This window comes from Morone saxatilis, unplaced genomic scaffold (genome assembly GCF_004916995.1).
Source record: "Morone saxatilis isolate NCDOM2014 unplaced genomic scaffold, NCSU_SB_2.0 Contig11, whole genome shotgun sequence".
NCBI classification, from domain to species: Eukaryota; Metazoa; Chordata; class Actinopteri; family Moronidae; genus Morone; species Morone saxatilis.
This window is the reverse complement of record NW_023339663.1, coordinates 7,428,131-7,455,400: the sequence shown is the minus strand read 5'-3', so window position 1 is coordinate 7,455,400 and position 27,270 is coordinate 7,428,131. Positions and strand designations below refer to the sequence as shown.

General features: G+C 41.0%; 1 protein-coding gene across 1 annotated transcript; it reads left to right on the top strand.

Moving 5' to 3' along the window:
• Positions 1 to 26,835, top strand: smad3a (SMAD family member 3a). The gene is made up of 8 exons (XM_035652197.1): positions 1 to 809; positions 18,061 to 18,254; positions 18,617 to 18,751; positions 19,849 to 19,974; positions 20,863 to 21,075; positions 21,253 to 21,390; positions 22,139 to 22,283; positions 24,220 to 26,835. Exons 1-8 carry the CDS (start codon positions 607 to 609, stop codon positions 24,341 to 24,343), a joined length of 1,278 nt encoding a protein of 425 aa, XP_035508090.1. The 5' UTR covers positions 1 to 606; the 3' UTR covers positions 24,344 to 26,835.
• The last annotated feature ends 435 nt before the right edge of the window (positions 26,836 to 27,270 follow it).

Genomic DNA, 27,270 nt, shown 5'->3' with positions numbered 1-27,270 from the left:
GCTGCTCAGACTGGCCTTTCACAGGTCTGCTGTGCAAGTCTGAGGGTTGAATAGACTCTCAGCAGCAGCTCCTGCATTTGCATTTGATGCAGACTTCTAGCAGACTTCAGCCCGGCGGACGCAGCACCGCGGATGACTCTGAATTTAACAAAACTTTACTGATCGAAGGTTAAGGCAACCGGAGAAAAACGCAAACGAATGAGTTTCACTTCGGCGTTTGAAGCTTGGTCTAGTTTAAAGACGTAGTTTGGGTGCAACGCGCGTTGGGTGTGTTTAAAAACTGCTGCGGCTTGAAGGAGTGAGTGCAGACGGAACTAGATTTCCTGGCGGAGGAGCACTAAATCTGACGCGCAACAGACTACCGGTGCACAGTTCACCGCTGAGCTCGAGCCAGACCGACTGAGTGCGCTAAAACTGGAGGGTTTAACTCCGGGATGCATCTGTGCGCCGTTTAATAAACAACAACAGTTTTGTATTTTAGCCAAATAACGCGCTCGTCTGAGCTGTTTCGGACCCCGTTTCGAGGAGCACTTTTGGTTCCTGTGTTTTGTCCAAAACCCCGACGGGACTTTTCTCGACACTGGAAGGACTTAGACTGAACTCAAGATGTCAATTTTGCCTTTCACTCCCCCCATTGTCAAAAGACTTCTGGGCTGGAAGAAGGGCGAGCAGAACGGCCAGGAGGAGAAATGGTGTGAAAAGGCGGTGAAAAGTCTGGTGAAGAAGCTGAAGAAGACGGGACAACTGGACGAACTGGAGAAAGCCATCACCACCCAGAATATCAACACAAAATGCATCACTATACCGAGGTACGGCAGGGCTTCACGTTCAAAAGCAGCAGCGTTACAGCACCTTTAATTCATTACATACTTGTTACAAAACAACACAAATGTATCGAAGTGTTGCTCTTAACTGTGGCACGCTCACCTTACACACACACACACACACACGTATCGCATCCTTACTTGACTGTGAAGTTGACATTTCCACTTCCTGCCTCGCGTCAATGTTTCACACTCTTTTCCTTTGCGTTTATTATACAGTAACACGGGGACTGAGGTGATGCTTACGCAGATTACATAAAGGGAAAAAGCGAGCGTAATCATCGCACACACAAGCTGGCTGCAGTGCCATCATATGGACACTTTACCTTCAAGTGACTTTTATTTAGCTGTTTCTTGTAGTCAAATTCTATTTCACTGTGGTCATGTTGTTGAATAGTGGAAGGGAGGTGGTAGTGTGTGCATTGGCGAGCCCAGCAGCGCACATGCAATGCAAAAGCACAAATGGAGTCCAAGTTATATAACTTGGCCTTAATCTGGGACGCTTTCTAGCCCTGTGGGTTAGTGTGAGTGCGTAGGCGAGTCTGTGGAAGCTGTGTCTCTCCTTTCAGTGCCTCTGCACAGCCGTTTGTCTATCCACACGTTATTTACAACAAATAATCAACACGGGGCATGCGGCTTCAAGTTACTGCTCTAGTTTGAAGGGTTTGGTTCAGTTGCATTGTAAGCAGTCACTTTGCTCCATTGATTAAAGGCTGACAGGTGAGAGCTTGTGAGGTGCTGTTTGTAAACACAGACCATGCCCTTCAAAAGTCTTAGCTTGTCTTCCTAGAAATGTCATATTAGTAGGGGGGTAATGTGGAATTTAAAGGCAGAAATGGAATATCATATGCATAACTATGTTGTGATTATAATAGTGATAGACCGATTAATTGGGCCATTGTCTGTGCTCACAAGGCCGATAAACAAAAAATGCCTTCAGACACACATGTGCAGGTGTCAGTGAGGTTGCTGTGGAACCATGTTAACGCTGCCCCTTTGACTTTTGGGAAGATGGCGAAAAAGTTGGTTTGGAGCCCTGTGTTATAACTCTTAATGCATCCTGCTGTAAAACCCATATCGGTCAACCACTAGTGTATAATCAGTGGATAGACATCTTTATTTACAGACGCCGCGGGTCGCCTTCCAGGGAGTCCGCCATGTTGAACTGTTTCTACAGTAGTCCAGAAGGGACACACCAAACACTGGCACTAGACAGCAGCCACCGTAGTTTGTTCTTCCCACTTGGAAGAGGACGGTGACGCAAGGGAGTTGCAATCAGCAACTACACTGCTAGATGGCCCTAAATCCTACACACAGGTCCTTTTAAGGTTTTGTATATTTGTTATTATCTGTTTTGTTTGTTGTTTGTTACATACATTCAGTTGCTTTTAGTACACCTATCTAAACTGCGTTCACCCCATGTACAGTATCAGTATCTATGTTTCCACAGAGCCGAATATTCTTCAGATTAACTGAATGAAAATGCTCCAAATAAACACCTCAAATCAGCAAAAATACTAAACCAAACTGATTGAAATATCAATTAGTTGCAGAGGCATAGTTTAAAAATGTTTTTATAAGCCAATCAAAAGAAAAATGGTAAAAATACTTTATGGCTGCGTTCTTTCTGCACATGTCCTGGTGGACGTAACATTTCTTCACTTCCTTCCCTGCAGAGAGGTTTTTGAGACAAACAACAGACACATTACTGGAAAAGTCCAAGAAAAAATGAACAAAGATGGATGGAACTAATTAAATACCGCTGTAAAACGTTGGAATATCACAAGGCTAAATCCCAAACAACAAAATCGATCGGACCGGCCAACTTTATGTTTAATAAAAGCACGGACAAAATCATCACCTTTTTACACATGTCACACAGATGTTCGGATACACCAGGCCGCATTAGATCACACCCCAAAACAAACCCAAACAGCTGACTTAAAATCTTTGATCAGAAGGATTTAAATGAGAAGTGTGCGTGTAACCACAGCCAGTGAGAGCACAGCTGCAACGAATATTCAATTAATGTATTAGTTGATCGACATAAAAATAACTATAAATTATTTCGGTAATTGTTTTGAAGCAAAAAATACCAAACACTTCCAGCTTTGTGAGGTTTTGATGCTTTTCTTTGTCATATATTATAATAGAATAAACAACATGTAGTTTTGGACCGTTTGGCCAGAGTCATAAAATTATAAAAGGGATTATTCACTATTGTCTGACAAAATAGCAGATTAATCATTAATCAAAACAATCATTAGTTGCAGAGCCTTTATGACGGCAGTGCAAATAGTAGAAAGACCTCTTGTGTACAAGAATTCAACAGCCCCACAATACAGTCGCCAAACTGACAATAAAAGTTGAATTAGTACCTCTTTATAACAGTTACTACAAAAACTGAACATTTATGGTAGTAGGATTTATTGCGGGGATGTCATATTAGACTGTATTAGTTTCAGTCAGCAAAGTGTATTCTTCTATTTTGCAAGCTATACGTAAGAAAATAAAGGCCTCAAACATTTGCTTGTGTCCACAAAATCTCACTTGCATGTGTGGGCAATTTAGATTTAATAGCATACTGTGTGTCAGATGAAAATTGAACCCTGCATAAGGGCACTCCCACATTCTTGATCGCCGCAAGTGTGCATATCACAGCTTGCACAAGCCTGGGCCAGCATTCAGAGTTAAGCCTACCCGGAAAGTTGAATAACGTTTGCCATGATCCAGGTTTCATATTTCCCACCACTAATGCAGAGGGGAAGAGGCAGAGTGCATTAAGATGACCCCAGATCAGAGCTGGCTGTCAGTGTGGGCTAACAGTGTCCCTGGAGAGCTGCTGTTTCTATTAATTCCCCTACGTTCTGGCTCTCTGACAGCAGCCGACTGCATGTTCAGGCCTGTCCACAGGGAGGTCAGCTCCTATCTCTCTGACACATGAAATCCCCGATGAGGCTCATCGCCACCCCTCTTGATGACGGGTCTCCGTGATGCTGAGTACTGAAGGAAGCAGCCACCGTGCATTGATCGAGCCAGTAGTTGCATCCGCTGGTGGAACAGCAGATCACGTATCTGTTGGGGTCATTTAAGGTAGGATTATTGGTATTCAAAAAGAGCGAAAACACTATTCATCACAGCTGATTCAGATATATCTTTTAGGGTGGAATACCAGATGCTCATTCTGAAATCTCGAGGCAAACATTTAATATTTATAGATCGTGTCCAAAGCCAATCCTTCCTGGATTTGTCTCTCAACTCTAACTTCTAACTATTCTGCTCATCAGGGGGTAAAAATGAGACGCTTAGGACCTTCGAGAAAGCTAGCTGTCTTATTTGAACAGGCTGTGACCTGCTAGACGATATTTAAAATAACATGATAGTCTCTGGTTAGAAGCCACGGTATCACAACTGGGTGAGTTTGGTCGAGACAGAGTTATTTTTGGGTGTGGGCGGTGTGCGGGTGGTTAACGTGGGCAGTGTGTGTGTGTGTGTATGTCCCCATATGTTTACACTGGAGATAAAGCTCCCTTCCCGAGAAAAAAAATTAGTCACACTTAGACATGCTTTCCCATTTGAAGTCGGGAATAGGGGGCTCTTACAGTATATCAGATTTATATCAGTTGGATCGACTTGCCTTTTCGGTCACTGTGGTTTTGTTTTTACTTTATTGAGGAGAAATAAGTGAATGCTAAGGCCCCAGTCCAAGTTCAAGCCTTAGTCACTCAACAATGAGCAATTGTGGCATTGTGGTATTGACCGCCCCTCCCTCCCTCTTTTTCTCCCTGTTTCTCCTTTTAAAATCCTCTCTTATTGTGAGCTGTAAACTTGGTTTAGTCACAAACATTGGTGTGTAAAGTGCGTCAAGCCATGAAACTCTACCAGTTTCTGTTGGTTGAGGGGTGGATGTGAAGTGTGGTTGCGTGCGCTGCTCAAACGTGAAAGGATGACTAAGAAATGACGGTCCTTCTGTTTAAGACGAATCTCAGTGCATTTATAAACAGAAGCCAAGTCTGATTGTTATACCTGTGGATCTGTAAATCTCTCAGGTGGTTATACTGTAACTAAATACTCTTATGTTGCAGTGACAAAGCCCTCTAGTGACTCTTGTCTGTCTCTGGAGCAAAGTAGGAAATAGCCACAAAGTCAGGGGTAAAGGGAGGAGGCCAGGTTGGTTGGATGGGTCAACAAAATATCAGACTTTTGACAGGAGGCTGCTATTCAGTTTCAGTTTTCCACTGACAGAACAGACACATTTTCTTTTAGCTATGGCCATGATTGTTCCCTAACCTTAACCAAAGACGTGAAAAGTCACCCAACCTTAAGGAAGTAGTTATTTTGACCCAAACCACGATGTTTCCCTAACATTAACCAGTTTATTTTAACCTAAACCATGACCTTTCCTCAGCCCTAACAAAGTCATTTTCATTGCTAAACATGCCCAAACCATAACCCTAGGGGTGTCAGATCAGAACTGATCTGAAGGGCACTAACATTAAACCTCATCCTGCTGATAAAGGTATCGGATCAGAAAATTCTAGTGTGACATCCTGGAAGACAATCAGCATACTTTGCTGTTTAATTTAGAGGAGCTGTTGACTGTTGTGTCAAGCATTGACCAACTTCCTACTGCAAGATATATTTATGTGGCTCTCTGCCGTTATGTACCCTACAGTAGCCGTTACTGATGGAGCAACTATGGCATACTGCAAGTTTCTAAATTGGTCACTTCCTCAACATACAATACATACTTTTTTATTTTTTTTTATTTTTGAATCTCTTATCTCTTTACATTGACTAGCAAACTGAACTGTTTATCTAAGGGGGAGACTGATCATATGCACCAAGTTAGGCACAGTGATAATCACTTGGCTGCTACTTTAATTTAACCGTGCAGGCCACCAAATTTGAGTAAATATGTGGGGGTTCTCTGACACTTTCTTATTGCAGATATGCAAAAATGTGTCTTTACTGAAAAACTGTAGGTTTTTCATTTTGTGATGTAATAAGAAATAGCAGTATTAACACTGACCTTCACCAAGCATTGTGCTTATTGTAGTTAGCACAGACTAAAGCAGACTGCTGTGCGAAACCCTTTTAACACATGGATTTTACCAGAGGACTGTGCATGGGAGCCAAACAGTCCATAACAGAAAATTAACCCATTAATGTTACAAGTTCTATGTATACCAGTGGTTCAAAAGTTGATAGGGGGTACAGATGAGCTTAAAGAGCAGTATAATAATGTAGAATTGGTACCATTGGTATATTAAAAAATATTATTCAAGATTTGCGTTGTGTGTGTAAGTTTGTTTAAGTTTGTTGTGTCTTTTAACAGAGCCCGGGGGAGTAGATTCCTTACTCCTACCTACCATTACTTTCAGTTTGGGCCAGTTCAGGGGAGTGCTTTAGTCTTGTCCACACACATCCCTCCTGGCAGCAAGACTACAGTCTGATTCACACTGCTGCATGTCAGGGCAGGAAGAAGGGAGTCCCAGGCACAGAAATAAAAGATGTGATAACAGGAGAATGCGAATGAAGGAGATAAAAAGGGAGGGAGGAAGCTGTAGAACAGAGAGACTAGTAGCCTTTTCACGTACAAATGCTGCCATTCACAGTCCACACACAACTGTGTTTCCATACATGTCACTGCACACTGTTTGTTGAGATTCATGGCGGACGTTGCAGAAAATCTGGCAAATGTTCAGAGGATTTCTTTTAATCATGTAGTTAGCCCATGAACATGTACAGGTCTCTTTTACTCCTTTTGCGCCAAAGCAGTTTTAGGGCTGGTTCGGAGCCAGTGCCTGATCTCAAACTAGTTGTTTACGCTTTGGACAGCCAAAGAACTGGGTCTTGACCAGGAAGACGGGTGCGGCACCAACACTTTGCACGTGTAGAACCAAGAACCACTTACAACAGGGACTGCACCTTGTGGCCAGCCAGCTATGTTTTTATCAGCTGTTTATCAGCACATAGATGTTTCCTTCGTAACATTGTTCATAACTTTAATGTCACGTTCGAGGTTAGCAACAATTATATGAAAAATGAGTAGCTGTGCTTGCTTGGGTAATGTTAGTGGACCAACAGCTAGCTTGGTAACAATAGCTAATGTAGGAGACGTATACAGTGACGTGATGACGTTGCTCTATGGTGGCTCTCTAGTCTGTGGAAAAGCAAACCAGTCCTTAGAAGATTTTTAAGTTGAGCTCTGTGCACCAGTTTTGGTTTGGTGCAAAGGGGGTTTGAAGTAATCCAGAACAGCCTCATTTGTAACTGAAAGAGCAGAGTGGCTTTTGCCTTGTGGAAACCTTATAGAAACCTGTGGGGGTTAGGGGGGTTAACTTCACACCAAAGGAAAGCTGCGTCTATTTAAATCTTCTGATTTTAATCAAAATGTGCAAGTTATAGACAATTCTACGGTCTACAGAAGCTCTGCCTCAGCTCTTCCTGTCCCTACAGGGTTGATACATTACCACGTTTTTATCAGCCAGATTAATGCTGTTGTATTAAGGGCTTTGAGAGAGATACAGCACTAGAATGAGAGAAAGTGTGCAATAGATAACGGGGGACTACTGAGGAATGAAGAGGAGTTGGGGATTCCCAGTGTTGTGTCTAGTGCTGGAGGGGAGAGCTTGTCATCATAGTGGGAGAGCGTGCTTTAATGAGGGAGGATGACGCATAAGTGATTGACTGAAGAAGACTGAATAAAAAGAGTCATAGCAACAGAGGTGAGAAAAGGGATTGCAATTTGAGGGGATCATAATGTGAAAGAGAAAGGCAAACCAGAAAGCCAAGGGTTTAGATGAATGAAGAGAAGGAGACAGAATATTTGGCAAGAGGCAGCGTGTTGGATTCTCAAGCTTATCAGAGGGAGACTGTGGTTAGTGTGGTTTGCATGCAGAAAGAAACATTCTAATAGCTGAGATAGAACTGGTTTGTTTTCCAGCTAGACAGCAGTCAAGCATCAAAGGCAGTGTGTCTGCATGTGTCTGCATGACGTACTACATTAAAGACACACACACACTGCAGCTACTGTGTCAAGAAGATATTCTGTGTAGCTGCTTTATACAAAAGTTGAATGCCGCACTGTACGTACTGTAAATATAATGGAGGACTATGCATATCTGTTCTACACATCCTGTCATTTAGGTTAGTAGAGCTGCAGCAGAAGTCTGTACATCCTGTTTGTGTCAGTGTGTAGTTTGTCTGAATTGTGTATGTATGTGTGTTAATGCTTGTTTGTGCTTCCTAGTTATTATTATATCGTCTCTTGAATCAGTTGTCATCCCATTTGACGCAGGCTTACGTTTTCTCGGTGCGGTCAAAGACGGTAGAATGACACCACAAGTGTAATGCTGAGACAACAAATTTGCTTTTCTGTTAATGAGAATAGACATGCAGGGTGGAAAGCAAAGCCAAAGATGGAGGGTGGTGATTGTACACACACAGATTTAACTTGAAGCAACACCTGCCCAGGTTAAATCCAGGTTTGGGTACAGTTTTGGATTGCAGTGGATTTTAAATTGAACCAAAGCTTGGTATTAAAATCTGATGGTAAACACAAATCACTTATGTTCATGATGTACCAAACATGTCGTTTTCATCTCTCTCAACACCAGTTACCATAGCCTGTAACATAACTGTTGACTCCGTCAGTTCTCTAACAATTATTTTCATCTATCAATCTTCAAAATATTTTCTCAATTGATTAGTTGTGTGGTCTATAAATCATCAGACATTTGTGTCCAGTCCATGGTGATCTTGTCAAATTCTCTATATTATTTACAGCCTGATATTCTGCCTCTCTTTTTAACATCTTCCTAGAAATGATTGAATATCTTTGACAATATCAATTAAAGTGCACAGTGAAGACAGGTTTATAAAGTCGGGAACACAGATAATAAAACTACTTGAACTGACTGACACCTTAAGAATCAATCTAGTTTTTTGTTCTGATCCTTACTCATTCTTTCCTTGCTGTTTGCTCTCACCTTCATCTTGATTAACGCTTCAGTGCGGCCTAAGGTCTGCCGTCTCCTTTTTACACAAGCACACATACACACACTTTCTCACTCACTTAGGTTGCTTTCACGTCAAGTATCACACCTGAGTCATCCGAGACAGCATTGTTCGACAAGGACGCAGTGCAAGACAGGTCAGAGAGAGTTTATGTGTGTTGTCTGTCTGTGTCTGGTTGGCTGCTATAATGATGGTAAAGAGTCGGCTTCAGGATACCTGTCAATGTTTGATTTGCTTCATAGAAAAGGGATACTGCTGTAAGTCAAGACAGATACATAGACTGTGTGTGTCTGTCTGTGTTTGAAGACTACCTGCGATATGGTGTTTACCTTGTAACCAAAGAGGTTTGACGATAATGAATGAGTCATAGTTTAGTGGCTTCACCTTGCTGCTACTGCTGGATCATAATTTGATTTAACTGTTTACTGTTTTTAAGAGGGATCAGATAGTGATAATATAATAATATTATGATGTTATGACATTTTTATTGCTGATACGTCTAATGTTTAAACAAATAACAGCTATGATTTATTTAAAAACCTGACAAAATGAAATAATAAACAGTAACGGACAATTATTTAAAAGGTTTTAATTGAAGTTATTTGATCTACTATATGTGAGCCATATTGTCATTATATACTTAAAAAAATGTGACTACCTCATTCAGGCTGGTTCACCAAAGGGATTAGTAAACTAATATCAAATGGATTTAATGTCATCATGCATTTCTGTGTGTGTGTGTGGTTGTGTGGTTAGTCAGCTCAGAGGAATGCTCTCTCTGCCTGCCGGGGCCTTGAGGAGGGCGTGGGCTGCTGTTTGGTTTTCGGCTTGCATTAGGGGTGGAGGGGGTTAGAGAGACAGCTCTGCCTCAACTTGGCCCTGGCCTTCTCACTATCTGCGGGGGAGTGCACGTGCACGACGCAGAAACACACACACACACACACACACAGTCATATGCACACAGACATGTTCACCAGACAACAAGCCTGCCTTTGTACTCCACTGGCCACTACCACCACCGCTGCTGCTACCGCTGCTGGACTACAGCTGGATATGGGTGGGAAAGCAACTTGACATAAAGGAGCAGAGGTTTAAAGGGAGAGGGGGAGATTACTTTTAAGCCACGTACAGCCAAGTACAAGTGGAAGTCTTAAAATACAGAAACAGCTCAATAGATGGCTGTACATGAAATATGGTTTATGTTGCTGAAGATGAACAGCAACAATCACAAAAGATACCACAGTGATTCAGGGCTGAAGAGGGCATAGACAAGAATCTGGTTGACAAAAATCACCCGTTGATCATTTATTTGATCAGAAACATTCATCGTCAGTTATTCAACATAAGATGAGAGCACCACTTAAGCCAATGTTAAAGAACCAGAAACTCAAGTCTAGCTAAGAGCTCCCCAGACACTTGACTGTCAAGGACTCCCAGTATAGCAACACAACAGACTGTGGACCTCAATCAGCATTTTGACCTCAGCAACCTCATCTGAGGTTTGTCATGATTGATGTAGTATTTCACCGTCGTAATGTTTTTCCCAACGGGCCACGTTCTAGGTTGTGAATTACTAGTGATATTTAACTAAGTGTGATTTTGCCTGGACTGCTCAAGTTTCCTCCCACAGTCCAGAAACATGATAGATTTTCTTTAAGGTGTCCAATGTAGAGCTGGCTATCAGTTTGTCAATAGGTTAGCAATCTTGCTTCCTTCCTTAAAATCTAAATCTTTCCATTGCATGGAAATTTTTGTTCTTGTGTGGCTGCTTAGACAGCATTTAACATTTGAGAACTTTTGCTTTTGTTAAATTAAAACAAGCTTAACTCAGTAACTCATAAAGAGAAACTTTTATGCTTGTCCATAGAGAGCAGTAAGGGTGGGAAAAACTTACTAGATTTGAATAAGCCAAATTAATATCAGCTGTTTATCTAATTTTACTCAAGGCTTAAATCCGATCCAAGTGGAGGATGGTACATGTGGGCTATGTGTTTAAAAAAAGTGAACATTAATTTCCCTGGACTGGACGACCTCTCTACACTCTAAAAAATAACAAAAAATTATTGATGACTTGCATCTGGAATATTTTCTGTTATTCATCATTTTCATTCAGAAATAGAGAGACAGGCTGCTCAGCTCATTGACTATTAGCAGTAAAACTAATGGATCCCAGTCCTCTGTCGTATCCCAGACTATGTTATTTGTCGTCTAGCCTTGCCGGTCGCCTGTCTGCTGGTTTCTTATTTCACATTAGGCCCTCCTTCACTGGTCCCAGCACACTCCAGCCCTATGATATCACCTGTGGGCCACATTCAGACTTGCTTTTCTCTCACACTCTATTCTTGGTTCTCTTCCTTTAGTGCACCCCCCCCCCCTCTTTTGTAAGAAAAAGAGAAGTCTAATGGCTTTTCCAGAGAGAGTGGGAGGTGTGTGTGTGGAATATGTTCCCCTGTGTGACTTGCACCGCTGCTGGAATGTATTCACAAGGCGAGATATGTGCACTTTGAGCATTTTTGTTTTTCTTGTGTTGATCGCTGCTGGTCCACAATATCTGGTATCTGACAACAACACGCCGGCACCGATGCAGCTCCTCGCATTGTTTTAATGCATGGCTATCTTTGGGTGGAACACATGGTGATTCAGATCAACAAAGTTACATGCGTTAAACCCACATCAGTGACATAAGTGAGGGGTCGGTGCACGTCTGGCTTCATGGTCCTCCTCCTGACCAGGACTGAATGTGGACACTGCCCTGGTATTACCAGTAGGGAGATTCTTTCAGTGTCATTTCAGTTTAAATAACATTTATCCAACTCCCTCCGGCCAACTGAAGTGGGAGAGGAGGAGAAAGAGACCATTTGGCTGCAGAGAGAACTGAAACTGTAACTATTCTTATTTTTTAAACGATGTGATGTAAGTAATTCTGTGTAATTCTACAGTTGCAGATTCTTTCTTTGAATGGTGGCACAACAAGGGATTAACCTGTGACAACACTGGTACAAGAACAGGCCCAACATGGGTTGAATATGCATTTAATGAATGTGTGACGCAGGTGTCTTGTTTGAAAAGGGGATAACAGCAGTGGAAGCAGATGAAGCAATTCCAATTCACAACAGTGTTAAACAATAGCACTTCATTGCATAGTAACTCCTGAAACACACTGAACTTCATAGATCAGTGAAGTAACCATGTGTCAGGTTTCAAAATCAAAACTTTATTTCAGTCCCAGAATTAGTGAATGATTTGTCTCTTCACATGTTGTTATTGGAAGACAGCAGTCCACTGCTAAATGTCATTGGACTGCAGCCCTGTTGGTCATGGCTCGACAGACTGGCCACAGACTTTAATGAAAGGCACAAAGGCTATTTCAGCCCTACACCCCCACACTCCCACCCTCAGCCCCTTACTCAGTACTGGGATGGAGGAAGGGCGATCGGGATAGTGGGACAGTGGGACAGACGGAGGAGAGGAAAGGGGGGTCTTTAGGGGCCCAGTCACAGACACTCTGAGCTGCCCTGAGCTGTTGAGACAGTCTGCCAGCCCTATTGTCCAGCAGCACCCTCCTTTCTTCATCATTCACCCACTTTGTCCTCCCCCCCTCGGTGCTCTCATTGGACAGATTGTGACTGGAGGCCCTAATGTTTACATGCACTCGCAGGCACTTAAAATGTCTCAAATCATTAAAAACTTTGAATTAATCTTGAGAGTTAAGCTATTTAAATGAAATATATATATTACAGCGTGATGACCAACACTGAAAGACAACTCTAAAAGAGGTTTAGCTTCTCAGTGTTTGCTGGCATCTTTCATTTGAGTTTGGAGCTTGGCAGAGAGTTGTAAAAAGTCCATGTCAAAGGTCTGAGCCCACAGTGAGAGAGTGTGTGCGTGTGTGTTTGTTCAGCACTGCTCGGACCATCGCCAGCCTGAACTCACACACAGTGTATATGTTTGTGTCTCTGAGCGTAACTGGGCATGCCTCAGAGTGTTTGTTTTGCCCCCTCTCCTCCCCCAGCTCAGTGAAGCTCAATCTGCTCTGTCTGAGTCTGTTTTATGAGTCAGCCAAACACACACACACACACACACACACACCTGAAACTTGTGTGTCTACTCCTCTTCACAATAACTCACATCTCTATCCTCACTTTTTTCCATTCAAACACCCTCTTAACACTTATTACTAAATGTGAGAATCCCTAGGAAGCATAGTTATTTTAATCTCACCCTTACTCATACCTGTGTGTGTGTGTGTGTGTGTGCGTGTGCGTGCAAATCTACTACTATCGCACTCTCTATCATTCACACACAAACAGAGCTGGTTGGGCGTAAAGGTCAGGTTTAGCCTTAGCTTCGGGTCGTGGAACACAATGATGTTGACACAATTTCCCCTGTGGCAAAAAATCTATACCAATTTGTCCCTTTCATTTTTGGACATCAGTTTCACTCTGACTGTCTCTTGACAGAGAAACATCAACGCTGTGGATCTTGTTCTCAATCAGAAAGGGAATCAAGGGAATCAATTTTGCTGTAGTTTTCTTGTCATCTTTATCACCTCTGCTTTAAAATGAAAACAATGTCTGTAGTAACTGGCGCTTAAAAGATTAGTCATTTAATCCATTAGTCTGTCGACAGAAAAATAATTGTCAATTATTTAAAGTTAAAGTTATTTTTTAAGCAAAAATGGCAAACGGCCCCTAGTTATAGACATTAAGTAATGTCATTGGGAATTTTATTAAATGTTGAAATCATTGTGACGTATTACACAGTCGAACTGTGTCGAAATTGTAGTGTAAAAACTGGAATTAAAATCACATCACATTTATGTCAAAGTTTTGTGAGATGTAATTCAACAGATATACCAACAGAAAATGAAACAACAATTTTGACTATTGATAAATCAGTCAAGTCTGTTTTCAAGCTCCAGCTTCTTCAGTTTGAAATTTTGTTTCTTTTCTTTGGTTTATATCACTGTATCACATAGAGTGGACAGTTTTCTGATATGTCACAGACAAAATTAATAAAATCAATTAATCAAGAAAATAATGTGTCGCTAGACAACTGTGTGTTCACAGTTTTCGGCCTTCTTCAGCCTCAGATTTCTGGGTAGTACTGTCTGCATTGTTGAAAGACAAATTTGGGGCAAACAGTTGTAAAAAACAGTTTTACATTAGTATTGCAAAAAGCTTTGGCAAAACAAAACATTCTTTGTCATCGTTATCCATCTAATTTTTGACTTTGTCTGTAAACAAAGTCCGTCTGTGGTGATCTGTGTTGACCAGTTTCTGGTGCTGCAGGGAGGAGCTGAAGGTTGGCCTGAATTCTTGGAAGCCTTGAGGTCCCACCCATGTCCTTCAAATCTTCAGTCTGGAACACACACACACACAGAGGAGCCCAGCAGGGAATTTGGGGTCATAGTTCTCCCCCCTTTCTGGCTCCCAGGCTACATAGCTGAAGCACTCTGAGCTCCAAATCATTTTAAAGTGTTTTGCAGGATCTGAGGTTGACTGTTTAGACAGTGCTACTGACTCTTCCTCTAAACAACAAGCTGAGGCTTGATGGTGTGCAGGAGTGGTTCGGTCAGGGAGGTGTTTCTCATTAAAGTCTTATTCAACATGCCGTTATAAATCTCTTCAATAAAGTGAGTAATTCAGGATAAAGTGTGTGTCTGAACCTGTCTATGTCATATTTTGACTGTTGCTGTTTGTTTTTCTTTTAGTGTTTTTCTGTAGGTAAACCAAACTGAATAAAACTACCATATAACAGTGTAAACTGGTATGGCCTGTAAATAAAGTTAAGTATAGCACTTAATTTAAAGGTACCATTGAAGTTTCTTACCACTAGTAGTGCTATGGAGCAATGTTTTTACAGGTGGTTCCCTGTTCTGTTTGCATTGAACATAACATCCACATGTGTGGATACACATTACTGCTGTCAGTTTCACACTATTCCATTGATTGACACTTGGTCTCACTTCAGTCTCAGGAGGTTGGATTTTAAACTTCCACACTAGAAAATATAACTGATTGTCCGTGTTGTGTTTCACTGAGCAGTGCAGAGTTAAAACTGACATCAATCTCTCCCCATGTTTCTTCAAGTTTTTTCCCGTATTCCCAAAGTTTTGGTCTAGTTTTTCCTTGTCTTCTTGGAACTTTTTTGGGCTGGTGTAAAAAACTGTTACTTTACTGCATCTGTGAGCTAAATGAAATTGACTTGATTGTAATTTCCATTAATGGCCAAATGGGGGATATAACTAGGTATTACCTCACATTTTGTGTTCCCAGCATTAGAGTCTGCCTGAGGATTGGTGATGTTGGTCGTTACATAAAGTCAGATTCATTGACTCTGGAGTGTAGATATTTTGTGGTGTTAAACGTGCAGTTCATCCTATTAGTGTGACTCATACTGTACCTTTTACTGTAACCGTTTTCTTCAACACTGACTGGAAGGGGCTTTACACAGAGAAGGACTGTAGTACTGCAGGACACCAAATAGCCAATAATGCCACTGTAGTTTGTGCATGTCTGTGCCAGCCCACGCAGAGTCTAGCTCCACCAAACACCCACTCAGCAGCAGGGACCTAACGCACATACCACTGACATCAGCTCAGCCCAGTCTGACCGTTTAACAGTGAATTCATTTTGTTTCTGCTCCAAAAGCCCACAACAACCCTGCATCAAATACTACCTCTTTAAGGATTGTAATGCACTGTTCTGTGGATACCGTCAGAAAGTTATTCAAACTTTCTGGTTATTTCTGATTGCTCAATTTGCACTGCTATTAAGTAAATATCCTGTTTCCTTCAGTTAGTGATCTACATGTGATCACTGTTCCTCTTGAACAGCACTTTGCATGTGTTTCCCACGTGTCATCATGGATTTTGGACAATTTCCCATGATTCCCCTTTGTAGCTGCCCTTGTAACTGTTACAAAGTTGCTTCAAAGCTATTAACTGTCTTTGTTTGTTTTAGTTTGTCTAACTCTTAAAACAACACTAGTTAGCTTTTACAGAGGTCCAACATGTTTTAAGTCACTTTTGACCTGGGTTGCTGTAGCATTAGTCACATTGAAAAAGTATGCAATGTGGTGAAAGGAAGCAGCTTCAATAAATCATGACAATAGTGGCAAACACAGGAAAACCGTAATAGAAAAGAGGAACACTGGTCACAAGTAGACCCTCACAAATGCAGACAAAAAGTCATTTAACATAACGCTTAACATCACTACAAGCTGACAACATGAACATTATCAACTTTACAGAGGTTTTGTATTTATTGTAAGGGTTTTCTTCTTGGGTGCATGGCAACCTACGAAACAGGGACACCCAGTTTATTTGTGCTTGAGGGAGCAGCCAAATCTCCACACAATCTGTCAACACTGAGATCAAAAGACTGAAGTCTGGGTGTTCTTTGATCAGATGCCTGTGTTATCATGAGGCATCCCTAACCCACATTACATTCTTATCCTAGCCCTCATATAGTAGATTTATCATTAGGCCTATTACAATATCATTAGGCCTTTGTTGCTCACTTCCTTTTTGACATGTCAGCAGCGATAATATGCATGATGTTGCTACGGCTCACTCTAAAAAAATACTTACCATGAACAAGCTTTAATAAAGATTGCAATGCAATACATCCTATCAGACTGTACAATGAGAAACACCATTTATGTTGTTATTGTGACATGTATGAAGTAAAAACCTGCTGGTTTATGTGTTATTGATTGACCATAATAGCATTTTATGGTTGAGGAAAGCTCTGCTAACAACTTTCAGTTCTCTAATGGTACTGCGGCACTGAGGTGTAAAGCCCCAAGAAATGGCAGTTTTTCTTTTTTACAAACTGAAAAAAAAGCCTTAACAACTTAATTTCCGCTTTTCAATCATTAGATGCCCATAATGGGACCCCTACTTCAACCTGTCACTGCTTTACCTCACTTTGACCATATGGAAAACCTTATCATATAATGTTTGTGCTGTGCAGGACCGTTCTGAGTGCAGATTTTAGGTGTGAATAAGCTGGGCATGAATAAAGTAGCTCTCAGTCACAGGAAGCTTCTTCAGCTGTCTGCTTGTGTGCACATGAAGTACTCAGACACCATTTACAAATTCAAGACATCCTCCCCCTCCACACACACACACACTCCCCAGCCCCTTTTTGAAGTACAGAGGCAGTGAATGAAAGCCTTTGCCATGAAAAATTAAAACGCCATTCTCTGCTCGCTGGATGTACAATGGTTGACCCAGATGAGGCACTACTGAGCTTTCAGTAGTTCATGGCCTTGTTTTTATTTGGGGACAGACATTTGTCCTTCTAAAGGGCTTTAGCTTATGCCTTTGACCCTTGCTCTGTATTTGTGTGTGGGAGTGAGTGTGTGAGGCAGAGATAGAAGGGACATATGTGGTCATAGCCTCTTGCATAAGACGATAAGTGTGTTTTTTTCTCTTTCATGGGTCATTGTGCTTAGAGATTAAAGGCTACATCTTCATTATGACAATCTGCAGCGTCAAACTACCGCTCATTACTAACTGGCAGCCTAAATCTTCATCCTGCCAACAGTATTGTATGACGGATGAGTGCAGATGTTATACAACACAATGAAATTCCTGTTATGCATATTGTAATCTCATCACAGGTTGTTTATTATAAGACATCACCTCATAACCAGTGCACACACAGCTGGGACCCTCATCAGTAGGAGGTAGTCAACTCCAGACTTAACAACAATAATAAACACCACACGTAGTGTTGTATTGTGTGTGGTGCATTCACAGACCTTTGTCAGGTATCAGTTTCCAGTGTTCCAACACATGTTGATACTAAAGCCACAGTTGTAACAACCATTCAAAAAGTAAATTAAAGACAAGATTAAGACAATTGCCATATCAAGTATGTCCAATATATCCAATATATCCAGTATTTTTTTTATATATATAGAAGATTAGACACAATGTTCACAAAGGGGGTAGAGAGGCAGGTCAGACAGTAACCAGTGCAAGTCTCATATCCAAACCAGTAATGTTGTCATAAAATTAAATACTATTAAGGAAATATGAAGTAAATAGTCTGATAGAAATGATCAGAATACCAAACAAGAAAACATTTAGTTTGTTCTCGACTGAAAATGCGTGAAAACTCAGTGAAAAATCAGTATTTCAATCAAAAGTCTGCAGCATATTAACAAACTGCTCTACTTCTTCCTCTCTTCCTGTCTTCAGGTCTCTGGATGGCCGCCTGCAGGTTTCCCACAGAAAAGGTCTGCCGCACGTCATCTACTGCCGTCTATGGCGCTGGCCCGACCTGCAATCCCACCATGAGCTGCGGGCGGTGGAGCTGTGCGAGTACGCCTTCCACACGAAGAAGGATGAAGTGTGCGTCAACCCGTACCACTACCAGAGAGTAGAGACGCCAGGTATGACCGCTCGGATTTTGTTTATCTCGTCTTCAGTTCTAAGAGTTTTGAAAACAACAACTTTTTCCAAGAACTTCACTTTACTGTCAGGGCCCGTTTCTGTGGAACGATCTGCCCTTTTTTCCAAAGCACATTTTTATAGACTTGTTTTTATCTAGAGGGCTTATTCAATATTCTTTCTGTGATTTATTGCGCATAACTGTGTCCTGTTTTATTGTTACATTGCAACATTTTATTGTTTTGTTATTAAATTGTGCTGCATTATATTTATTTATTTTATCAAGACATGAAACCAGCCAGTAGCGCTACGTACTAAGGAACTACTTGTTGTGTGTGTGTCTGTCTTTACGTCCATCATACAGTACTCCCACCAGTGCTGGTGCCCAGACACACAGAAATACCCAGTGAGTTCCCACCTCTGGATGACTACAGCCATTCAATCCCTGAAAACACCAACTTCCCTGCTGGCATTGAGCCCCAGAGCAACTACATACCAGGTACCAGCATGCTTCCTAATGTGACTCACAATAAGAGTCAGATACCTTTTTTACACCAAGACTTTTATGAGAATCTTTTGTACCAAGTCAGATTATTCACAGTATCCCAGTGTGAATATGTTAACATTATACACAGGCGTGGGTCGGGCATTGTTATCTTTCTGTTCAATTTAAAAACTCAACGTTCTTTGCTAAGAGAAAATTCGTTCTTCTGGAGCAGTTGTTGATCAGACGGTTGGGATCCTTAATTTTGTGTTGCTTAGTTAGTCAAACCTGCTCTTCTGTTGAGCACTGACAACCTCTGCTCCTACATCTGTATCTTACACACTGTAATTGTTGAATTACACTAAAGATTCTGAGTGACTTCAGATAACTGCATTGTTGCTGTGCAGTGTTAGAAATGATTGACCTATATGAATTGGTGGTTGTTCCCCTTTCAAACTGACACAGTGATATATGTTTGCTGAGGACAGTGTTTACCCTAGAATTGTTTTCAGCAGCAGTGCTGTTGTGCGCACCGTTGAGCAGCCCGTATTCTCACACATCAAGTAGTTGAAAATGTCAGAATTGTGAGATGGGGGAGTTTGAGGGTTCTTGAGGGTATATTTTACAGTTTTCAATACACAATATGCAATTTCACAGCATTTTTGGATCATCTTCATTACCATATCTGTGTACAAAAGTTGTAAAACTTATAAATAATCAAAAAACACCCAAAAGCTTAAAGTTATTCAGTTGGTTTTGATTCTCCCCACAGTTATTTTTCATTTATTCGGCTTGGGTTCTGAACCTTAGGCTTATAGGACAATTTGATTCAATATCAGAGTAGCAAAAATAGCAAGTTAATAAAAGAAACAGACACAGTGAAGAATTTGGTGCATCAGTAAGAAAACTAAACTGAAAATTTGCCGTATTTGATATTGATTTTATGAACTGTAGATTGCCAGCGTTTGTTCTTCTCCCTCTTGTCTTCCTGTGTTGTGTCTAAATCAGCTACTATAGCAGAGATTTCCACCAGATCCATCTTAGACCACAAATGCAATTAATTGTTGAATGTGTGCATGTCTTTATGTCGCATGTGTTTCTTTGTGTCTCAGAAACGCCGCCACCAGGCTACCTCAGTGAGGATGGAGAGACCAGTGATCACCAGATGACTCACAGCATGGACACAAGTTCCCCAAACCTGTCACCTAACCCTGTTTCACCCACACACAGCAACTTAGGTAAGCACTATGTATGTGTGTGTGTTTGTGTACTTTTCTGTCTGCCTGCCTTCACTTACAGACAAATGTTTCAATAGTGTATCTCCCCAGTGGGAATTCTCTCTTTGATGTAACTCCATTTTTGTAAGAGGAAACCAGGTGATGAAAGAAGCCTTTGTCTTCCCTGCACCATGTGAGCTGTTGAATCGGGCCAAGTCACCATTCAGCCCACGCTAACGTCAATGACAGCATCCTATGTTTATTCTATCAGGATGGAAAAACGCCAGGGGGCTTGGCCAGAAGGCTACTGGTAAAATAACAAAATCACACCAGTTTCATTTGGCAATGCCGTCCAGCTCTGTTGTGGACTTCAAAGCCAAGGACAGTGTGGCCATGTTGAGGGGAAAAAGAGCAAATTACCAGAACCAGTTGAAGTTACTGAAAATGATCATGGATAAGCCTGTAATTTGACCGTTTTGGCTCCAGCGTCCCACCAGTGAGGGTTGAGTTTCCACATTTTGTCTGGTAAAAGCTTCTGGGAAACAGTGTATGGGATTGACATTTTGTGACGCAAGCTCAGCTTAATGTTTTCTTTTGGTAGTGTTTTTCTTGCCCCTCTTCGTCCTCTTCAGCCCCTTTTTTCCCCACATTTCGCCCCTTCTTTGCTTCTGTTGCTCATCCTTTCCAATTTCTGGCCATTATTGATCTGATTTAAGTCCACTTTTTTCCTCTTAACCTTGACTCCCATCTCCTGTTACCCATTTGTTTCTTTCCTCCTGTATTATATCAACCATTCTTGTTCTTATTGATTTCATTTCAGTCTATTCCACTCAGCCAGCCACAGTGTTGCACCCCATTCTCTAGTCTTGATGAAAGCAAACTGTATCTTTCTTCGTTTCTCTGTGTCAGACCTTCAGCCAGTGACATATTGCGAGCCGGCCTTCTGGTGTTCTATTTCCTACTACGAGTTGAACCAGAGAGTAGGCGAGACCTTCCACGCCTCGCAGCCCTCGCTTACGGTGGACGGCTTCACAGACCCCTCCAACTCAGAGCGTTTCTGCCTGGGGCTGTTGTCCAACGTCAACCGCAACGCAGCTGTGGAGTTAACACGCAGACATATTGGTAGGACTCCATTTAGATCTGCTCTGCACATAGGATAATTAACTTATAATCACATGACTCCTTTTTTTATATAAATTCCAAATAAGACATTACTTTACTCTATTTGTAATTACCTCTCTTGTCTTCATTGTAGCGTGAGTTTTATTTAAGGAGTTTGTTGTCTCTGTTTTCTTTAAGGCCGTGGTGTGCGGCTGTATTACATCGGAGGAGAAGTGTTTGCTGAGTGTCTCAGCGACAGCGCCATCTTTGTCCAGAGTCCCAACTGTAACCAGCGCTATGGCTGGCACCCTGCCACAGTCTGCAAGATCCCTCCAGGTGTGTGTCAAGCCGACAGAGACACCCTCTCCCTTGTTTACCAAAAAAAAGTCCAGTATGAAGTTGTGAACTGAGTGTAGTCTTTGGGGTAAGAATATATAATTGCAGTAGTAGATGTCACTGACAAACACACATCAGTGACTTTATGCTGCCAAAATTCCCCAGTTTAACCACTTTAAATGTCTGTGGCAAAACTGACGGCATTGAAGAGCCTTGTTAGCCAAGTTCTGATTAGTCTAACTTGACTTAATTCTTCAAAATGGATGATTCAGAACAGATTTACTGTGACTGTTTTACCTTCACCACCACTCCAGGGATGTCCTCTTTGGCTAGTCTAGTTAAAAATAAAGGTTTTTCCTCTCCTTTCCTGTCCGAAGCAAGATGTTTGTATGCTCAAAGAAAATAAAATCAGTCTGGTCTGAGATTTGGGTGTGGTATGCTAGAAGCACCTCGAGCTACTAGCCTCAAGCAGGTCTGGTAAAATCAGATCTTTCTAACCCCCCCCCCAATCTTCAGGCCCAACTGAGGCACTTTATCAGATGTCAACTCCCTCTGGAACCACAAAAGACAACTTTTTTAACATATGCAGTCATACTCCTCAAGACCTTTAAAAAGTCAGTGGAGTTCCCTTTTAAGCTAAACCTCCCCAAAAGCGGTATTATGTACATCTCTAAATACGGTTAAATTAAGTCCATTGTGTCCATTTGTTGTTACCTGACGTTGGTTGTGTCTTGGTTGTTTCCTCTAGGATGTAACCTGAAGATCTTCAACAACCAGGAGTTTGCTGCCCTGCTGGCCCAGTCTGTCAACCAGGGTTTTGAGGCTGTGTACCAACTTACCAGGATGTGTACCATCCGCATGAGCTTCGTCAAGGGCTGGGGAGCCGAGTACAGGTATGCTGCAGTCACAGATTAGCTTTTGGTTAATGATAATCACTCATCCGTTTCCTAAACGGTAAACCCCAACTGCCACAGTGTGAAACTGCTGATCAGATGATAAAACCCACAACCAACACGTTGGCAGCATTATTAGTGGCATTGTGCAAATATCAAGTCCTTAGCAAACCCTTATGTAAACGCAGACAAAAGAAACAAACAGAATGTGAATCACATCCCACAATCCGCCCCCGCTCTCAGGCATCTGCTCACACTCTGGTGAATCCGGTATATGACGTCGCCGAGCCCTCATCAATAGAAACAGGCCCCAGTTGGCACGCCAGATTATTTTAAAACAAACACATGTGCTGTGTCAAAAAAAAAGATGTCAGACTTTCCCTCTTCCATCCCCTCCCTGTTTTCCATACAGTCTGACTCACTGATAGTAAGTAAGAAGGAGACGGAATAAAAGGGGAGCAGATGATTGGCTGAAAGTTGGCTGTGCACAGGAGGGTTTCCTCAAGGGGGAAACCTTTGTGCTGCTCACCAGTTCTGTCCAGACCGAATGCTGACATGTGGAGACACTTAAAAGCAGGATTCAGGTTACTGGACCAGCCAGGCCCTCCTTCTTCTCTACCTCCACCCCACACCTCACTCTCTCCATATTTTCCCACACTGACTGTTGGTCGTTGTTTTCTTCTCCTATTTTGTCCCTTTTACCAGTCCTTTTTTAATTCACAAAAAAAATACAGGTACATGTAAAAATGATAAAACATCTTGCAAAACAATCTAATTTGCCCACATAATTTATTCAGACAGAAGCTTATTTCCAGTACTCATGAAACAAACCGTATAAACCAGAGGGAAATCATGCAGCTGGCAAGTGTCTCTGTTCATTTGGCTTGCCAGTGCATAAATTAGATGGATGATAACATACAGGATACATTTTGCCTGCTGTTGTTGTTGGCAGTGACTGTGAGTTGATGGTATTAGTTATTTTATTTACTTAGCTCATGCAAGCTGCCTCAAAACTTTTAACCAAATGAAATCTTCAGTTCTTGCAAAAAATAAAAAAAGCAACAACCCACAACCCTGGTGTCAAATGTGGTTTGTCAGGAAAAAAAGCTTAGAGGCATGACAGGGTTATCACTGGGTGAGGCAGATTGAAACCAAAGTCTTTTTGGAAATCTTAACAGCTCTTTTTTATAGCACATACAATCTGTTTTTTGTAATACAGGGTGTGCAGTGTTTTCTGAAGCTGATGCTGGTCTTTCACCAGGAACTTTAGGCATGAGAGCTGTGACTTAACTCCTTTTTAGACTCATAGATTATATTACTTTGAAGGTTTTTGTATGACAGCTGTAATCAGGGAAGAGCCAAAGGATCTGAAGAGGTTGAATGTCTGGGAATGTTTCTTGTACTGCCTCTTCTAAACTTCTTGTTTTTTAAGAAACAAGAACAAAATAAATCATCAATTATTCTTTTTTTAAAACGTGTAAATGGACAAACATTAACATCCCTTTTTAATCCTGGGGTTTTTCAAAGGTTTACAGAGCAAAGGTTACACATGTTTATGAAACTAAACTTCCTATTTTGAGTTACAGTATGATACCCACAATTGGCATTTTGTCTTGACTCATGTCATCACATTTATTGTGATTCAGCTAAATGCATAACTATGTGGCTGATTCATTGATAAGATAGACCCATATGAAACAAATTTATCTTAGGGTTTTCACTCCCAAAAGAGAGAGTTGTTTTTTTCAGCTCGCTCTTAAATTCTGTCTTAACTGGCAACTTAACTGTCTGCCTTACATGGGGGCTGAAATGAAAGTAGAGTAGTTTGAATTTGTTGAAACTTGACTTTGTAACTTTACTCACACAAGTCCTGCTCTGAAACAGATTTCTCTGTGTGCTTAACATCTGTTTTCTGCTCTCCTTGTGTCTCTCCCAGGCGACAGACAGTGACCAGCACCCCCTGCTGGATCGAACTGCACCTGAACGGCCCCCTGCAGTGGCTCGACAAGGTGCTCACACAAATGGGCTCCCCCAGCATCCGCTGCTCCAGCGTCTCTTAGGAAAATCCTTCATCCACCCACTTCCTGTACACGTCTGCTGTCAGTGACTAAAAACACACAGACTGCATGCAGACAAGAACGGCTACACAAGTACGGAAAGAAGATGAGCCCCCACCCCCCACCTCCCTCATTCAGCCAATCCTCAATCTGTAACTTAGTCCTTCCTCCCCACCAGCTGTCAGTAGCACTTTTTATATACATATTGTTTGTGGCAAAAGGGGACAAGTGCAGTAAAGCAGTACCATGTTAGTATGATCTTCACATTTTGTCCAGAATTATTTTGATGGCAATTTTTTAATATTTGGCATCTAAGTGCCAGAAAGGCTGTAGCAATGGGAGGAGGTTTCTTCGTTCCTTGTTTTTCATGATTTTTACATTTTTTTTGTACAGATTTTAAAGTGGTTTTAAAAAAAAATGAATTACATATTTTTAAGGATTAATAACAATTTTGTAAAGCATGTGTAAGATCATGTTAAATGCATTTCACTTGACTTTGTTTCTGTATTTGGGCATTTGATAGCTTATGAAGACATTTATAAATGTGACCCAGTGATGATATAAAGGAAATGTTCAACTACCATTTGTAAACACTGTCTGAAGGAATATACTGTAAGCCTAGCAGGAATATTTGTGTAGGTTTTCATACTGTAATTTTATGCAGCCTATGTCACTCTGACAAGACAAATAACATGTTTAACTAGACCTTTGAGTTTCAGACAGAAACAAATGATAAAGCAAGAAATCAGTGAAACTTTAGATAAAACCTTTTCCCTCTCTGATAACTGTAAACCATACATTGATTTGAACACAGGCCCAGATTACAAAGCAGTCTGATGCTTCAGGATACAGTCGAGCAGACAGGAGTCACAACTCTTTAAACCCATATACGAGTACTTAAAGATAGTGGCATTCATCAGATGTCATGAGGAGGATGATGCACTTTTGTAAAATATTCCAGTAAAGCGATGTTGGCAAAGTACATTAAATGGCAGTTGTAGTTCACAGCTGTAGTAGTTATTGTCAGAGGGTTATATGAAATATATCCTGCATTAATTTCAGGAAGCTTTGCCAATTTGCAAAACACTTTTGCAGCATTGTATTGTGTAGTAGGTAGTATATAATAGGAATTTACACAGAACTTGAAAACATCTTACATACTGTATTATTATGCAAACATTTAGTTAAATTATAAACCGAACACACAAAATGTAGTTGGAATACTTGTGTGATATGAGTTCTCTGCAGAAGGCTGTGTAAAGAGAGCAGGAAGATGCCTTTGCTTTTTTAATTTTCTCTCTCAGCAGTCCATAACATTGGTCTTATTTTTAGCCATCAGTAATATTGACTTTTTGCACACTCAGGACCGTAAAACAACAGATGAATTATGTACAGAAACCAGTGAACAGGACAGATGCATGACTCTCGAGACTTTAACGTCTATTTTGCTACCAATTATTTTTGTAGGACAATATGGTGATGACTTTGTCTTCTCTAGGTGTTTTTGCATGACATGACAGAAAATACTGCTAGCAGGTCTGGGGATACTAACCTTGTATTTTTCAGTACAAAGCACAGCTTTTTACAAAGGGAAATGTTTAGATAGATAGAGGCATGTAAATAACAGTAGCTTCTCAAAATCTAATGTCCCTATTTGTTTTAGGTCTATGTACAGGTAGTACATACATGTGTTATAATCTGACCATTAACCTTTATAATGTTGATGGTTTTGTAAACGGGAGAACAAAAAAAAAAGAAGCTAAAAATATGTTACGAAAGCTATTGCTGAAATAGGAAAGCAGAGTCTTAGGTTTGGTCCTGTTTCCTTTCAACCTCCCACTGTGGTGGAAGTGGATCGATTTCCTTCTGGTTTTATAACACTAGACAAAGACACAGTGGGTAAACATGGACGCCGTTTGGATTCTTTTTACAGTGCTTATTTACAATAATCCAGCTTTTGATGATAATGCCAGCCCAGTGGTGCTACTATTTAACATTTTAGGGACTCAAGAGAACCACAAAGCCATACAATTTTACTTTTAAAGCTGGTAGATTTTAATCTCTGTTAAATAATGGTGACCTTTAAATCTTTAAACTACAGAGTGGGATTGTTTCAGAAACAGTAGCATCTACAAATCTGAGACAAGGCAGCTCTTTGTAGAGCTTCTAGTGTCCTTGAACGCAGCAGCCCTGATCCTTATGGGCTCTTTAACCCCATGTCAATGTAATTACCCAGTAGGGAATATTTTGCAAGCAAATTTGTCATTTTATACACTCTTCAAGTTATAATGCTTGTACTTTTCCCCCTTGTTTAAATTGTTAACTGTAATCGTTATTAGTTGTGATTCATGTTTTTATGTTCTCAATTGGTCTTCTTAGATGTCTTGTATAAAATTATACCTTTTATTTTTCTCTGCCTATAAAAAGTTGATGTGATGCTTTATATTTTTGTTTATTATTGTTGGTCTATGAATAAAATATATATCTTGTGGTGATACTGGGGCTGCGATGCCATGTAAGAAGGAAACTGAAGCATCTTAAATGTCAAACCACATCTGTATTTCAGTAACTGTAAAGGTTATTCTTATATTTAGTCAGATTTGCTTTGTTGAGCATAATTTATCAAATATGGAATAATTCAACATTAGAAATCAGAATTACTGGGGTAAGTTTTTTAATAACTTCACACGTTTTTGTTAGCACGGAATGTACTTAAAGGCTGTTATTAGAGGTCTCCCTGGAAACGTTTCAGGTTTTAGACTCTTTTCTACTGGAGTTTGGGGATTTCCTTGTCTGTGGTGGATAATTTGGCGTTGTCCTCAGAAGCAGACAGAAACAGTAATTACAGGCCCAAAGCAGACACTCTTGTTTTTTCACTTATTGCTACGTTACAAGCTAATGCAAACCATTACCGTTTGTGCTGTCACAGA